The sequence below is a fragment of the Bacillus rossius genome, chromosome 16 (assembly GCF_032445375.1).
Source record: "Bacillus rossius redtenbacheri isolate Brsri chromosome 16, Brsri_v3, whole genome shotgun sequence".
In the NCBI taxonomy this organism is placed as follows: Eukaryota; Metazoa; Arthropoda; class Insecta; order Phasmatodea; family Bacillidae; genus Bacillus; species Bacillus rossius.
Window position 1 is genome coordinate 4,735,103 of NC_086343.1, and position 17,961 is coordinate 4,753,063.

At 37.0% G+C, this 17,961-nt stretch overlaps 1 protein-coding gene across 2 annotated transcripts in view; it reads right to left on the reverse strand.

Moving 5' to 3' along the window:
- Positions 1–17,961, reverse strand: part of LOC134540436 (voltage-dependent calcium channel subunit alpha-2/delta-3) — a 78,550-nt gene that overhangs the window by 43,333 nt on the left and 17,256 nt on the right. For both annotated transcript variants that reach the window (XM_063383187.1, XM_063383186.1), the window contains 9 exons: positions 16,505–16,615; positions 15,018–15,219; positions 13,890–14,026; positions 11,270–11,395; positions 8,985–9,068; positions 5,976–6,056; positions 5,242–5,316; positions 3,572–3,697; positions 2,622–2,693 (listed from right to left, as the gene is read on the reverse strand). In XM_063383187.1, the coding sequence (XP_063239257.1) occupies positions 2,622–2,693; positions 3,572–3,697; positions 5,242–5,316; positions 5,976–6,056; positions 8,985–9,068; positions 11,270–11,395; positions 13,890–14,026; positions 15,018–15,219; positions 16,505–16,615 (1,014 nt within the window). The remainder of the gene's footprint in view (positions 1–2,621; positions 2,694–3,571; positions 3,698–5,241; positions 5,317–5,975; positions 6,057–8,984; positions 9,069–11,269; positions 11,396–13,889; positions 14,027–15,017; positions 15,220–16,504; positions 16,616–17,961) is intronic.

Consider the following 17,961-nt stretch of genomic DNA (forward strand, 5'->3'; position numbering starts at 1 on the left):
ACATCATTTCTACGTCAAATGTACGTAAGAAAATGATTTTGGTATTATATCAGTAAAATGTCAGCATGACATCATTTATCCTTACATCATTTTTTAGTTGCAACAGAATGTCAGTGGTACCTATGTAAAAATTACGTAAAAATTCATTACCTAGCTATGACTTACCAGCAGTGGCGAGGCGTGAGGTTTACACGAGGGAAAGCAACAACTCCGTTCACCCCAAAACAAGGTGGCGGGGAGGGGGGGGGGTCCGGGGGCCCTCCCCCGGGAAAATATGGATTTCAAGGTACAAAAAGGTGCTATTTAAGTAGTTTTCTTAACTGAACATTGACTATTCCACAGGTAGAAAAATTGACATTTTTTTAAAATTATAAACTCTTTTTGAAAAATAATAATGTTTGGCATACATTATCCTGATAATAAAATACCTGCTCTACATTATTTATATACTAAGTGGGAGTGTAGTATCATCGATATCTGGTACAAAAAAATATAAACAGACAACACATGGCAAAGTAAGTACTTAAAATAAAGAGAAGAAGCTCATAAAAATGTACTAGAATAGTAAAAATTAAATGTTGGTATTTTTTGTACCAACACAAAATAAACTATCTTCATACGTGATCAGAAACTCTGTTAAATGGTACGTGGTTATTCACAGTCACTCCAGCGAGATTGCAACTCTCGAGCTGGGATCCCGTATCCGCCACCCGCGGGACGCGGTCGGTAGCAGTTGGCACTGCTAGGCCGCCCCCAGCACGCACACAAATCCCCCGCGCACTGCCAGACTTTGGTTACCAAATAGGGCGCAGGGAACTCCCAGCCAACAGCCCGCGAGAGAGATGCGCACGCCCCGAGAGACGACCGCCGACTGAAACGCCACCTTGCCACCTGCCCTGCCGAACTGTAGCGGACATAGCCGAAGCAGTCGGCGGAAGAATTCCACCGTCTGCTTCGGCCATGTTCGCTTGAGTTCGGCAAGAAAGCGCTACCTTCGTAGCTTCTATCACGTGGTTTTACAGCCAATCCCCTCCTTGAACCTTTGTACCATGCCACCCCCCTTCCGAAAGGAAACTACTGCGGCAGCCTTCCTGCTGAAAGCGGTCCTACCAGCGCTTCTAAACCTAGCAACGCTTCTAAAACAGCATGTTTTGTGTGTCAACGAATTCTTTTCTTATAGCGCACAGCGCACAGTATTGGGTCCCAAGAAGATAATGTAAAAAATACATACACCTAACTGCACGAGCCAAAGTAAAATACTATTCTGAATAAAATATTTCTTTAAAAAATACAATGTCTGGAAACTGCCTGGGCAAGCACTGCTTGCCTTGCTTGCCCTGACGAGACGCCACTGCTTACCAGTGATGTCAGACCTAGGTCATGTAGGTATTCACGTGGTCAAATTAACTTCACTTACTGCTACTACAGCATGTCGGTGACGCGAACTCACAAGATTTTACCCATCCAACACGCACATGATACAGTCGAGTATATACAATGTATTAGTGTATATATGCGTATACATGTACGTCGCCAGTCTGGCGCAACACGTCACTAGCATGTCGGTGACGCGAACCCATAAATTTTGCCCCTACCAAAAATCGCCCAACGCGGCTAAAGAAGTTTTCACTTCAAAAAAGTGTATGAAACCTTTGCCAACCACCCTGTAAGCCATAAAATAAAAAATTTAAAATTTTTATTTTTTAACAGGAGCAAGGTTTCATCATAGGCAAACAATCTCAACATTTGATTGGAATGTTTTTTTTTTTGGCAAACCTTCTTGGAAAGCAGAAATAAGGATGGTCGAATCGGGACTTGAACCCGGGTCCTCTAAGACACTACTTCTGGTCCTTACTTTTACAAAAAAAAAAAAAATATATATATATATATATATATATATATATATATATATATATATATATATATATATATATATATATATGAGCTTTAGTTTGAAATCATAGCAAAGATGCGTCTTAGAATCGAGCGCATTTGGAAAATGGAGGCCAAAAACAATTCCAAGGACATATCATGTTTTTAGGGCACAAAAAGTTACATAAACAGGTGCGTCTTAAAAAAATCGAGTAAAGTTCGGTAGTCACTGATTTTCACCTTTACTATCGCAGCTGGCGTATTCAAACACAGAAAACTAATGCATGTAAGAGTATTATTACTGCACCAAGTTGCTCCATTTAAAAACCCATATTATGTACACAGTTTCATATAGCAGTCACTTGCATAATTTTTCTACTTCCTTCACCACATATTTCTTCAAAAAAAAAAATTGTGAAAGACTATGTAATGTACCTACTTGAAATTTTTTTTTTTCAATCTAGTAGTTGACAGCTTGCATAATCCAGCGACCACTTTACTAAATACCTAAAACTCTATGGCTTTGTAGCTGAGGATGTGAAAGAGGGGAGGGGGGAGTTGAGTGATGTGGGTGTGAGCATGGCAGGAAGCAGGAATTTTTAAATGAAACTGAGAGAAACTTTAACTCTCGTCATTCAGTTCCAAGTGGCCGAGATTTCACTGCCTCTTGTTATTTAAAAAAAAAAAAATCATTAATGACTTACGTAAATTCACTAACAAAATAAGTACTCCAGCTACTATGTACTCACCATATGGTCATAGTGATATTTCACATTGATGACCGCACTATCGGTTGACTGGTTGACTATGGCCTCTCTTAACTACAACAAACAAACAAAAAAAAATCCACCCTTAAAACAATTATTTATTAAAAACAATTACAATTCTCTGGCTCAAACATACAATAACTACATACATTGTTTATTTTTTTTTAATTGTCCTTTTAAATTATTCTCCTAAAAAAATTTTTTGTTTTTGAAGAATTTAGCTAATCATTTTGGTTGATTTGCATTTTTGGTACTTAAGTTTTGGCCCACAGTTTTTTTATTTCTGAGTAGTCTTCTTATTTTCTGATACATACAGTGCCTGGAATTAAGTACGGGGCTTTTCCGGTCTATTCTAAAAGTCTCCTTACCAGCAAAAAAAAATAAAAAGTGTGTATTCATGGAGTTTATGCACAACTGAAGCGAAACTTCTTGCTTATTAAGTTACTAGATATAGATCGAGAGAGATAAATTATTTACATTTTTCAATCACACTATTCACACTTATAAAGTTAACTTCAACAGTCAATAACTCTTTTCCACACGAATAAATAAATTGTAGATACTTTAAATTAAATTTTTTAAAAATATGGTTGCGTTAATCGTTAACCATTACGAAAACTCAGGAGTGGACAAAACACGAGCATCGTTGCGAGAATCCTGTAGCACCGCTGCCGCGTCATTTATACCTTTCCCCTGCCGTATCCCCTAGAACTATCACATAGCATGCTACGCTAAGTACCTCCTTTTTTGTCGACTCCCCGTTCGACTGTTAGCGCATGCGTTGGAGTGGCGTCGCCACTGACGCACTCTCCTATACCGGTTCCCCCTCCACCGAACTATCAAAATTTTCGTAACGCTCGAAAATTGTGGTCCCCCCTCCAGCGAAAGAAGTTTCACTTCGGTAAGTTGCAGCGCTGACTCGTCCCCCTCACCTTGAGCATCTCCGGAGCGATGTAGCGAGGACTGCTCTCGTACCTGGTGTCGTGAGTGCCTTCGTCCACCAGCTCCACCTCCACCATGTCCACGGCGTTGTACGCCGGCTTCAAGATGCCCTGGAACTGAGCAGCCCCCTGGGGTCACCCGCGGCACCGACCGACTGACTGACACTCCGACGAAACTCAATCAGCCTCACAGCAGCATCCATCCCCAGGGACAAGATTACACGGTGCATCGCGATCGAACCGAAATAACACCGAAAAAGCGTTTCAACGCACCATGTAACACCCAAATGCAAGTTAATTCACCTCAAAGCACCGAAATCACTCAATAATACGCATTTTTAAATCCATGTTTTTACTTATCTATGCTCTTAACCTATCTATCTTTTTACCCGTCACCGGTGTGTATAGGTACATAAAAACGTGCACATATTCGAATGCAACATTGTGTCGAAATTTCGAAGCAATCAGTGAAGAATTTTCGGAGATTGAAGATTTTGAATAAACATTTACATTTTTTATTTAATATGTAGACGAATCATTTTCACAATTCTGATGGTGAAATGCGAGTCAGCATGTTGATGTTACGCGCAAAAAGATGGAACTCAGCCAACACTGGTTCCGTCGAAGGGCAGGCGACTGCGACTCGCGCCTCGCTACGGCAACACGTGCATTCGCGGAGGGTCCAGCAACTGACTCGATGATGCAAGTGACGGAAAACAGCGAGAGGTTGGGTTTATCCATCAGGGTGATCCACGTACAACCCTCAACTCCCCCCCACTTCGTCCCTGCCCAGAACTGAGGTCAGTTGGAAGAGGGGAGGCAAACAGGCCCCAAGTCCCCGCTGACTGAAGAGCGCAAACGAGGTGACTGATGCATTTAATTACCTAACTTTGTAAAGTTCACAACAATCCTGTTGGTTTAGGTAAAGGGAAAACATGACCAAATGCTTCACACACACACAGAGACCAAATTCACTGGAATCTTACACTGTTTATTTTAGCTAAAAACAATTAGATGCTCTTTTAATTCTTTTTTTTTTTTTTTAAATCATAGCAAAATTGTGTCTTGGAATCGAGTAAAATCAGAAAATGTACGGAAAAATCGATTGCAAGACTTATCCCAATTTCAGAGTACAAAGACCCACAAATAAAAGAGTTTTAAAATTGACTAAATATATTAGGCAATAATTTTTTACCTGTGTTATCCCAGTTAAAAATTTCAAATACAACACAAAAAGCTCTTCACACCGTTACCTAACTATTTAATGTAAGTATTCTTTTAACTCCTGAATATTCTCTTTCAACCAAGATATTTGACAGCAATGCAGCAGTAACTATACCCTTAGAATATAACATATATATATATATATATATATATATATATATATATATATATATATATATATATATATATATAAAAGAAATTGTTTGTAAGTAGTACAATTAAAATAGTGGCTTCAGAACTCTTTTACGGATTATAAACTGTAAAATTTTCACACATCATGTGTATGCCAATTTTGCTCCTGAGCAAATGCCACTTGTACTCCTGAATAACTCAGCATTTTTCAAATTTTCAAATATTATGTCAAAAACTGACATGCATAGACCTTGATTAGCTACATCAGTTTAATAACCCACCACTACAGCACTAGGACGACTTACCACTGGGCGGAGATCTGGATGTGTCAGAATGAAGCCATTGTTCGTAACGATAAAGGCGTAACCACCAACTCCCAACTAGAAGAGAAATAAAACTACTCTTAGTTTAATGTGCAATACATGAAATAGTTACTAGCAATAAACTTGCACACAAAATAAATTTTGTACAGAAAGGTGATCCACATCAAATAAAATCACTGAATTAAAAAAACATAGTGCATGTAACTCAGTACATGTGGTAGAAGTGAAAATTCTTTGGCAATTCAAAATTCAAACCTCGACTCTAAGAATATTGCAAGGGGGTAAAATGGCAGAAAGAGAGAAAAAGATATCAAAGAAGACAATTTCCTAAAAATAACACAGAATGGGGTTTTTTTTGGCTTTAATTTTTTTTTTGAGTATTTAAGAATCTTATTTTTTTTATTTATCAGAAATTGGATTAAAATTGAAATAAATTAATAACCATTTTTTGGGTGGTCACTCAAACTTAAAACTTTCGTCATATTTTTGGGTGAATACTGTGTTTGGAATAGGTAATTGTGTGAACCCTATAAGTTTCAACTGAATTTTGCAATAATTTTATATATATATATATATATATATATATATACACACACACACACACACAGTTGACACACTGGTTCTCTTCCTAACATCTCTATGCAGGTGAAATCAAAAAAACACATATTTTGTTACATTCATATGTTTAACAGATGTAACAGATGTAACCAACCTACCCTATGAGGCATGAGAAGTTTCTTTATATCCTGTATGGGGACATCTGTACCAGCCACACCCAGCAAGTTGGCAATCTTGCTCTGAAAGCCAGCACACAACAAACATATGACACCGCAAATTCAACAAAATGTGCAGAAATAAGTAAAACTTATTTCAAAATTTTTTTTTGTTCTTTCAAAATGTTAGAGAAAACTAAAAAAAAATTCATTCTCATAAATTGGCAGAATACAGTAAAGTACTCAAATCATGTTTACAAAGATAAGCAAATAACAGCTAACTAAATGCATTCTCAGTAAAAATCAAGTTGAGATATTGGCATACCTACAGTTAAGCTGTCTACGTATCAAAATGACTATCAGTAACTTACATTAAAGAAAGCACTAAGAAATAGCAAACTGCTGAGTAGCTTAACCGACAAAAAACATGTTTGGTTCTCTGTTGGAAGAGAGAGTTACACTAAATTGCTACTGTATAAAAATGTTCAGGCAAGTGTTAGTTTTTAAGACAAAATACAACTTGCTCAAAACATTCTCAAATTTGTGATAAATCATTTGTTAATGCTAAAAGTATATAATATTAAAAAAATTTACTGACTATAAAAAAAACTAAAACACAAAACAGGACAGACCATTACCCAATTAAGTAAAGGGCTTCAAAAGATTTTATTCAGACGTGTGTTTTCAGCACGCTATTTCTTATGAGCATCTTCAATAGTGTAGCAAACTACTAGACTCAAGTCTCGTTAAGTAATGCCTCATAAGGAAACTATCTGAAGCTTTTGACCATCTCTTTTAAGTTTGTTAAATATCAACAAAAAATTTGTACTTTCAGTGAGTTACCTTGCAATTTGCAATGAAAAAAATTTGCAACATTTAAATGTGAGTGTTTTGGTGTATAAAATGGATACCAACAGAAATAAAATTTTAGATAAATTCATTCTATTACCGATAAATAAGAATTAACTACTACATTTATATTATAGATGAAGAAGGCTCCAAAATACGACAGTGGAGCTAAATTTTGAAACACAGCTGATTAGTTAAAAAAAAAAAGTTTTCAACACTCCAAAGTCATAAAATTGAGTAGTTCTGTCTCATTTACGACTGCAAAAACAGCAAAACACTGAAAGTCGATTAAACGGCGCTAACAGAGCATTTATGGTAACAAACAATGTTTCGGTTTTACCTTCGACACTAGGGTGGGGAGGAGAGAACATTTTTCAATTAACAAATACTTTCAATGCTTTACGACCGCCCACCAATGACAGACGTGCGTAGTTTGCACGGGCTGAGAGCTGATATTGAGAAGGAAAGTTTTGAGCCAATGCGTGGAGGCATTCCTTATGACACATCTCTTGCGGACTGTGTATAAGGCACGGCTAAAACTCATCTAATACACAGCAAAGAGCATAAGAGCATAGACATAATGTAAGACTGTACTAGCCTAGTAGTAACACACACAACATGATACGTAATATATGCAACATTCTGTCAGTCCAAATAATACCCATGCAGGGTTGAAAAACTAAGGCAATCTACTCTAAATGATATAGCATACTAAAGTCAAGATTAAAGATGGATTGTTTTAGACACTAGTGTGAAAGTTAAGAATGATAAAATTAGGAACAGGAACTAAGAAACTATTTTAACAGATGATGAAATATGTTGAAGCCATGATTTTGCCAAAAAAAAAAAAATGTTACTAGTTCCAGCAGACATTACACAATTAAAGTATTTCAATGACCCGAGATAATGTTACGTAACTGATAATTTTGAAAAACTATTAAATACATTTAGTTAGTAATAAATTATTTATTGATGATAATTTTTAACAACATAAGCCCAAAAAATTTTATTTGAATGATATAAAAAAATTAATATTTAAAATCAAAATTAAGTGTTGAAATTAATAATAATTTTTATTAACATCATATTTTATGCTGTGCTTTATAGTAAAACAATTTTTTTACTAAATTATTTTATGTAATTTTACATATTTAAACATGTGCATTAAACCAATGTCTGCTGGTTTAAAAATATATAATTTTACATAAAATTGTAAGGTATTGCTTTATTTTTTCCTTGTTTCACAATATGAGTTATAGTAGATGAATGTTTTGAAATATTAGACTTAAAGAAAAATCGACACTAATGAAAAAAAATCAAGCAAAATGGTGTAAGAAAACAATTTTATTTACTGTAGTTTTATAACAAAAGATTTGCAAATTAGTTTGTTTAGACCAAATCACTTGTAACATTGTTTAGCAATATTATTTTTAAGTGTATATTTTTTGAATAACTCAACAGCAAAACCTTACAAAACATGTAAAACTAACACACTAACAGTTTCAAATTGATTGAAAGGATGTCTAAATTTTGTCTACATGTTTTTCCAGCATAGGTAAAAAAGAAAAGAAAAAAAACCGGTTTCGAAATAACTAAGTCATTCGCTCGATGACTAAAAGTTTTTAGCAGCTCTGTGTGAAAGTCTAACGGCTGTTCTAGTTCATTATCCACAAGCCGTGGTTACAAATTACGCTTCTCGAACTACATTACAGTATGGCACAAAGTACCCTAACCACTGAGTAATACAGCAAGAGTTTGCTACAAAAAAAATAACTGTGTGTTAAAATTTTTATTCTACCTCTCTTATATATTCTTTCCAAATGGCCTCATTTATCAGAATCCGTTCGGTGAGGTTCTGTAGAGAGGAGAATCTACATGATAATGACATCATAGTTATAATCTTAAAAACACACATAATAAATTTCACATAGTGTTCACTTCCTTAAAAATTAAAATATGTTTTGCTTACAAATTGTAACACTTAATAGTTCATCAATACTTAACAAAAAGGCACATTACATCAATACATCTTAAATTATAATCAAAATAATTATGGTTTCAAATATTGCCATAAAAATTTCTTAAAAGTAATTTTTGTTTTGTTTTAAAATTTTAATGAAATATTTTATCACCAATCAATAGCCAAGTTCTAAATTTTCTTACCGCATTCTCTCGCCGGTCAAAAACTGGCATGGAAACAGATGTCATTAGTTGGTATCTACCCAGTTCGCTTGAGCTGTCGTCAATCTGAAGAACAAAGAAATTCCTGAATTTCAAAACCACTCCTCTTGCGGGTCGAACCAATCCCGCTTCACCACATTTCCAGCCAATTCACTGAACAAATGTGAAACACCATAAAAACAACTCTCTCAAAAGCTGTGAAACAAAAACCGTTAGAAGTTGCACAGAGATTCTTAACTGTTGCTAGTTAACTTCTAGCCAGTGACGAACCAGCCACAAATTTTCCCGAGCACAACACGGTATTATTAGGGCCAAGATTATATAATTATATTTTTAGGCTAGTTTCGTTTTTAAATATCATGAGATTTTGGTGTTACTTTGGTTATTTTTTTGTGAATTCTGTTTATCCATAACTACAGAATATTATTAAACAAATATGACACTTGAATGATTTTGACTAATAAATATTGCACTTTTACAATGTAGTGAATTTTTAATAAGCATGTTTAAGTAGTAGGTACCTACTGACACCAAGTAAGTTTAGAATACTTTATCTAAGTAAAAAAATCGTATCTATCATCTGACTTTTATATTTCAAAATGATCCTTGTTTCTAATTCTGTAAGCTTTTCTAATAAAATATTTAGGACTTCGATTTTGCCAGGTTAAAAAAATTTTCATCAACATAAAATCCCAAACCTACATCTAATAACATTATGTCCTTTTGTAGGTAGTTAATAAACCTTTGCTCTATTATTATGTCCTTTTGTAAATTAGTACAGGTTTAAAAAATAAAGTACATTTTGCTGTATAAAATTGTGTGCAAGTTTCCTTTAGGTAAGTTTTGCATGTAATAAATACTAAAAGAGAATTTTTTTTTTTTTAATTTATTTTAATTTAATTTGTAAATTATAAACTTGTTATTAAATTAAGAAAAATATTGGTTAATACAAACCTGATTATTGCAAAGTGACAAACTTATGGTCCCTGAGGTTTGTATTGTTGAGGTTTGACTATAAAAGTACTAATAGCATAACAATGAAATTACATTTATTTAATACAGTTTTTTGGACATACACATATGCCATTGCAGTTTTGCACTGTTTGTCAGTTTGTTTGTGCCTGAAGACGGAACAGATGCCAGATCCCGAAACGTTGCAACTGTTCTTTCTTAGGAAACCTTCTGTGTTTGATGTTAGGTATTCTGTTGCCCACAATATCTGTTTATCTTCATCGTTGCGTTCATATATTTGCTGCGTTGACCAGGTTTTGTTTTCTGCCTGCATTTACTGTTTTTGTTTAAACTGTCTTGTCATTGCTAGACCACTGTGTTTGTCTGTGCTGTTATTATTTTGTTTCACGACTAAATTCCTTTCTCGGAATTCTTGCGCTGTCTGACATTTAAGTTTGAATGTGTTCGTCTGTGCTGCCGTCGCTGTGTTGTCACATAATGACCGTTTAGGCTCATCGTCGGGTTTACCTGTTTGACATCAGCTGATTTAGTCTTGTTCTCTGTGGGTTTATGTTTTCATTTTCATTTCTTATTTTGCATTTATGAATTTTTTTCCTCGTGGAAAACAGTGCTAAACTGCAAATGGCATACGTCCGAGAAACTGTAATGAAACTAAGTTCCTTGCCGCGAGAATCGTCGAAGGAAGGAATGGACTGGCGCAGCCAGCACCGGGCAGAGCCTCTGTGCGACAGGAACAGACCACTCGCCCACCGCGGGTGGTAGGGGTGGTGGGCGGGAAGGGGGGAAGATGCACTGTGTGTGTATGTGTATCCATTATGTGTCCTATGTGTGTATACTGTGTGTGTACTGCGTGTACACTTCGTCTCCTCTGTGGGTATTGTGTGTCCAGTGTGTGTACTATGTGTACACTTCGTCTCATCTGAGTATGTTGTGTGTCCAGTAAGTTTACTGTGTGTACACTTCATCTCCTCTGTGTGTATTGCATGTCCAGTATGTGTACTGTGTGTACACTTCGTCTCCTCTGTGTGAGTGTACTGTGTGTACACTTCGTCTCCTCTGTGTGAGTGTACTGTGTGTACACTTCGTCTCCTCTGCGTGAGTGTACTGTATGTACACTTCATCTCCTCTGTGTGTATTGTGTGTCCAGTGAGTGTACTGTGTGTACACTTCGTCTCGTCTGAGTGTATTGCGTGTCCAGTGTGTGTCCAGAGCGTGTACTGTGTGCATGTTGCGTGTCCAGGGTCGTGCGCCGTGATGCAACGTGCGTCCGGGCGGGCGAGCGGGTAGGTACTCACGTCCTTCTGCACGAACTTGCTGTCGAGCTCCTCGTACACGGACCGGCCCGACTGGAAGCCCAGGAAGCGCTGGCGCTGCTCCTCGCTCTCCTTCTCCTCCCACAGCCAGTCCGTCATCTTGGGGTCCTGCAACCCATCAGCATCAGGATCAGCGTCGCCCGAGCGCTCTACATGCCTGGCACCTGCAGACAAGCTTTCACTGTTCTATTCTCAGGCAAACATTCATTCCTGAAACACAGCATTTCGTGTGGTTTTTTTTATTTTATTTTTTTATAAAAGCTGTTTTGGTATATAGGCCTACTCACGCCACCAAAATACAAGTAAAAAATTTATATGCTAAATAATGATAAATCGGTCTGAAAACAGATACATTCGGAACAATAAAAAATGAATTAGCGAGCATCTCTATGGTTTGAAATTGATTCAATAAGAGATGCACAATTAAAAAAAATTGAATTACTTTTTCTGATCCACGCACTTTGGAATAAGTATAGGCCTATATATCAAGCACATTTACATTGGTCAATTGCATCAACGATGCACTTTGAAAAACCCTAGATAGAAACTAAATATTTTATTTTTAACTTTGTTCATAAAATTTTGAGTTTTTAAATAAAAACCAAACTAAAGATTTATATAGTTACTTTTATATTTATATAGTTACTTTAATATTTTAATTGCTTAAATGAGTTAATTGAGGTTAATTTTGCTGGATTTCGGTGTTATGAGGTGTTACTCATTTCCATTTTGGTGTTTGGCTAAGTATTGACTTCATTTCACTGTGATTATGGTTTCATCGCTATTCGCCATATAATTTTGCCTCTAGTAATAACGAATAAAGTATAGAGACAGACAACTGTTAAGAGTATTTCATCGCTTAGCCAACAATACCGCCTAATTAACTTTTCAGTAACTTTACAGAAGGGTAAAAAAAAACTGATTATTTTCAAGTACGTATAATCTGTATTTAATGTAATGCTATTTTTAATTTTTAAAAAAAAAACAGTATTACATATAAAGCAAGCATAACCAACTACAGATCTATTAGGTATCTTAGCATTGAGTCTACTGCAGTTATTAAGTCTGCTTTCTGTATTTACGCAGTGCCGTTATTTTTTTTTCCAATGGTGCTGCTATCTCTAGGATTTCTATTGTAAAAATTGTATCGGTTGGATGCGAAACGTCCGCTAGAATGCGTTGGAACCCAAAAGTAAATTTCGTTTCAAATTTCAGTTAGGCGGTACTGTTTGCTAAGCGACGATATGCAGGTTTCTCGTCACCATGTTCGTTACAAGTGTGAACGTGAACCTCCATCGTGTTCTCGATGTAAAGTAAATTACAGAATATTTTGTTTCATCGTTTGCGTGGGTTATTAAAGAGAGAAGTTTCAACGGCGAGGCACACGGTCGGCCGCAAACATCCAATTACTGAAATCAGAAGGTTTCTATCGACAGTGTATCAGGGCCCCCACATGGCCGGTGCTACCGTTGCCATGGTAACGGGGCCCATTGATCCAGTGGGCCTGCGAAGGAAAGAAAAATAAACTTAAAACCAAAAAAGTAGATGATTTTAAAATAAATCATAGAAAACAATCAAACAATAACATACCTAAATTTAATTACAGATGAAATACTACACCAGAGTAATATCATTCGCAATATGCTGGTTGCGTACAGAACGCGTCTGAATCCAAAACTGCGAGCAACAAAACCACCACCAATTGACAATGATGCCACGTTGACAGTGCAGAACACTTACACTCATTTATTCGCCATTATTCGAAATCAATTTACGTCGACAATCGAAAACACTGACTTAAAACTAGTTTTAATGTGTTTTAAAAATAATTGTGAAAAGGTTAAAATATATATATTGATGGCTTAGAATGAAGACCTTGTATCTCATAAAATGCAAATTTTACAGCAGAGACAAAAAAAACGTTTCTTTCTACAATCTGGAGTGCTACTGATATACGTGGTTTCTTTTTTTTTTTTTCGATAGAAAGCAGTAGGATGCACATTTTATTTCTTTCAGCCAAACATTTTGCGAGATACGAGGTTTTCCAGCCAAAAAACATAAAAGACGTATTTTCGTCCAAAAATTGAGATACGAGGTTTTCATTCCAAGCCATCGATATATATAATTAAACAATGTACATAAAGGAAAAAAACGATTTTTTTTTATCTCTGTTAGAAAAATAAAAGGGGGAGGGGAGGGGGAATCATGACTTCTAGCAACGGGGGCCCACAGAACGCTGTGGCAGTGTGTCTGCTGTGCGTTACGTTCGCAGGGCCGCAACTAGGGGGGGGGGGGGGGGGCAAGCGGGGCATACGCCCCGGGCTGCAAAGCTGTGGGGGGGCACCGAAATCGCTTGCATTGTAATTCCTACTACATGGAAGTTACAGTAGCACAGACACTGTTACATGTAGGTATGGAAAATGCTTAAAATAGCACCATTTTTTTTCCGTGCGAAAGCCCCCGGACATCCGTTTTATTGGTTTGTGGTATGTGCCAAAAAAAAGAGAGAGGGGGGGGGCGCATGAATCCATTCATGCCCCGGTTGCCGGAGACTCTAGTTGTGGCCCTGTACGCTCGGGCCCACACGAGGTCGGCGGCTCACCGTGATGTCGGCGTAGACGGAGGTCCACACGATGGGGTGCTCGTTCCTCCAGAGCACCATGGGGCGCGCCATCACCGGGATGTACTGCAGCACCTGCTCCCGCACCTCGGCCAGCGTGCTGAGGTGCACGTAGAAGCCTGCGCGGGCCAACAACACGACACCTCGCGCACGCACGCACGCCACAGCGCCAACGCAAAGGCCGGGTTTATAGAAAAACGCAAGAACGCAGGACGCGACAACCGCAACAAATTCACAGTCGTTTATAAAAAAAAAATGCAAGGATGCCGGCCATCGCCAACGTCAAAAAAATAAAATTTCAGGAATAACTCATGATTTTTTTTTTTAAATCTTTGTTGTACTTATCGTACAGGCAGGGAATTTTTTTGGATAAGCTGAACAAGACATTCATCAGCTTCCTCCATTGCGCTGTATCCACTAGAAGAATGCCAGCCCAAAACATAAATAAACACAAGCGTAACGATTAATTACAATCGCAGAGCCTTCTATATGCATTACATGACAGTTTCAGTTTCCACATACTAAAGCAACCAGTATAGAAAGCCGAAACACAATGAGAAAATGCAAAAAGTAGAAAGTTGAACAACTACTGCATTGCGTTCTTGCGTTATTGCGTGTCTTGCATTTTTTATAAACGTGCTGGTAGAAGAGTTAAGGTTGGACTTTTACAGTAGTTTCGTTTCTTGCGTTTCTGCGTTCTTGCGTTTTCTATAAACCCGGCCTAACACCGCAACGCACGTCGACACACACATCAAAACACCGTCAGGGGCGTAGCACGGGGGGATTTTAGGGGTTCCAACCCACCCTCCCCCCACCCTAGCACCAAATCTTTAATTTATTTCTTACTCATCACTCAAACAAAATTTCATATTAAAAATTAATAAAAATTTTCACCATCGCAATATTTTAATTTAAGTACCGAAAACTGCTAAAATAGCACTATTTTACACCTTAAAATCCAAATTTTCCCGGGGGAGGACCCCCCCTGGACCCCCCACTTTAATACGGTGGGGGAGGGGGGGGGGCATGCTTCTTAACACCCCCCATACACAAATCCTGGCTACGCCACTGGAAACGGGCACACGCCGGATCAGGGGCGGAGATGCTCACCCATGTTTGCGCACGCCATCCAGCGCACCTCCCTCACGTCGGGCACCTCGCGCCCGATCAGGTACGTGAATACCCGCACCGGCATGTGGGGCAGGTCGCGCCAGTTGTACTCCTCGAAGATCTCCTTGTAGTTGTAGGGCACTCCGTCCGTGACGAGCATGATGGCCTGGTTGCAGCACGCCCCTTTCCGCTCCGCCCGCATCTGGCACACACGGGCACGGTTTGGCGCTCGGCCGTGGCTTCATCTCTAGTCCAAGTTTGTTTTCAAAACAGAAGATATTGGCGCTACTGCTTTTATTTTTTGTAAATTCTGTTCATAATACTTATTCTACCAAAATTTTGTAGGTAATGTACACATAGTGCAGTGGCGTAGCTAAGGTGACTGGCGTTCCTGGCCAGACTTTAAAATGGCGCCCCCTCTTGGATTAAAAAAAGGGGGGGGGGAGCGTTTAGTAACCGCGAAACCGTCGCGGCGGCGCCCCCCCATCCCCCCCCCCCCTGCTCCGGGCGCCCCTGGCGGGGGCCATCCCTGCCACCCCGCCTGCTACGCCACTGATATAATTATAAAATATATGTGATAAATGTTTCTAAAACAGATACATTCAGAACCATAAATCTGTGAGCATTTGTAGTTAGAAAGTGATTCAACAAATTAAATCTTTTTTTTTTTTTTTGGGTCCACGCACTTTGGTACATTCTTCGAATTTCAAAACACTAAAAGATGTATTTTTTAGTTTTTTTGAAATGAATTAGGTTTTTGGTTAAATGCTGCTTGATTCCATGATATGAATAGCATTTCGGTGCTATATTGTGTATTAGCTTGAATTTTGGTGTTATTTTGTGTATTGACATGATTTTCTGTGTGATTTTGGTTTTATCGCAATCCACCATACAACCTTGTCTCCAGCTATGATGTAGTACCTATTGACAGTATTATTTCAGGTGTTGTCATTCCCAGAAATGAATTTAACACTAGGTAAATGCCGTCTTCACAGTGGAAAATATTTTTAGCTGCCAGTCACAATTTACTTCAAGCTTCGTTAAGATTTTAAAATTAAATGACTGGAAATATTTATGGCCTTAGAAACTGTGGACACCAAGATGGAATTTTTTTTTCAAATCATATACTTCCTCCTGAACTATAGTAAGGGGCAGGAAAAATTAGCATTTATGATTTAATAAATTGTCATCTATTATTGTGAAACTATCCTTTTTCATGCAAATTATGTACTACTATATTTACCAGAAAATAATGTTAATCGGAATATAATGTTACCCCAAAACTTTTAGATTATGCAGCAAAAGTATTTTTAACATTTGATATTAGTTATAGACTTTTTTTAGCTATAAATATGTTGCGCGGGAAAATAGCTTTGGTGACAAATATATCTACGATTTTTTATACAGGCTCTGATAGAGGAAACTATGCATAATGTTGCTAGTTCATTACAAAAAAGTTATACGTTTATACATTTGACTCTGCTCACTTCTTCAAGAATCTGGAACGCCTTGGTCAGCACGGCTGAGAAATTGGCGATCTTCTCTGTGTACAAGTCCTTCATTCCCTGCTTCAGTTCCCTTATGTTCAGCAGGTTAGCCTGAAAGTGAGAGGAAAATTGTTGCCACCTTTGAAAATTCTACACTAGACATTTTGGAAAGTCATCAATGAACTGCTGGAATGGACATTTGACATTCAGTGTCACCACTCTAAATCTTGAAAATTCATCAATTAACTTCTGAAAATTCACCACTACACATCTTGGAAAGTTATCACTGGACTTTTGAACATTCTCCACTATACATCTTGGAAAGTTATCACTGGACTTTTGAACATTAACCACTACACATCTTGGACTGCATCAATGGACTTTACAGAGTCTTATACACCACTATATAACAAACATTACTATTTCCTTTTGGATGAAAACTCCTTAATAATAAAGAGATGAGAGTTTCTATTCATATTATTCGTCTTAATAAATAGCCTTGTTTTAATATTTCATAAAATAAGTTTAAAAATTAAGGAAAAAAAAAAAACTGTTTGAATATTTAATCTTACAGAAAGGAATCGAGATTATTTATATCAATATATTTTTAAAAAAATTCAAAATTCAGCGGTAACATTGCAAAACTATGCCACCAATTCTGTAGCATTCTTATTAAAGGAATGTCATGATAAACAAGAAAAATACATAATCATCTTCTCAGTCCTTGAACACTTGAGAGATGTATGGATTTTTATTGATTTCATGAGTTTGAAATTTGATTATAATTCCATAAGAAAAAAAAAATTTTTTGTCTCAATATTATGACAGATGGACACAACTTCAAGGGATTTGGGAATCTGGTACATTTCTAACATAAATGAAATAGAATAATAGATATTAAAAAAAAATTCTGTCAAAACCAATTGCTATAGCAAATACATTGCTGATTTTGTGGCAGTCACAATCATTCTACCTGTTTTGTCCAGGAATAGCAGAGGATAAAAATATTGTAGATTCACTAGCCTTATTTTTTTACACCTCTTATAAAGAATTCTTTTGTTTGTAATACTCGAAAATTCAATCACCACAGTTTTGTTGTAAAGAGTTTTTACTGCAATGGCAAGTAAAGCTGGTCTCTCAATGATCCGTATGTCCGTCAAATACTTTTCCACTTTAATGCTGCCAACAGACCAAAAATCTTAAATACTGATGAAAATTTATCTTCTATACATACATTATATTGACGATCATGAAAGTTAAACACTTAATAAATAATTAAATTCAAATTTTTTCACTCTGATATTTATTAAAATAGTTTCAGTTGTTAAAAATATGTTCAAACATAAGTTAATAACATTTAGTGGAAGCAGCTAAACATACAAATATGCTTAAAAACCTTATAAGACAGTATAGATCGCTGGCAATAGGTATCTCGCTGGCAATAGGTATCTTGCTGA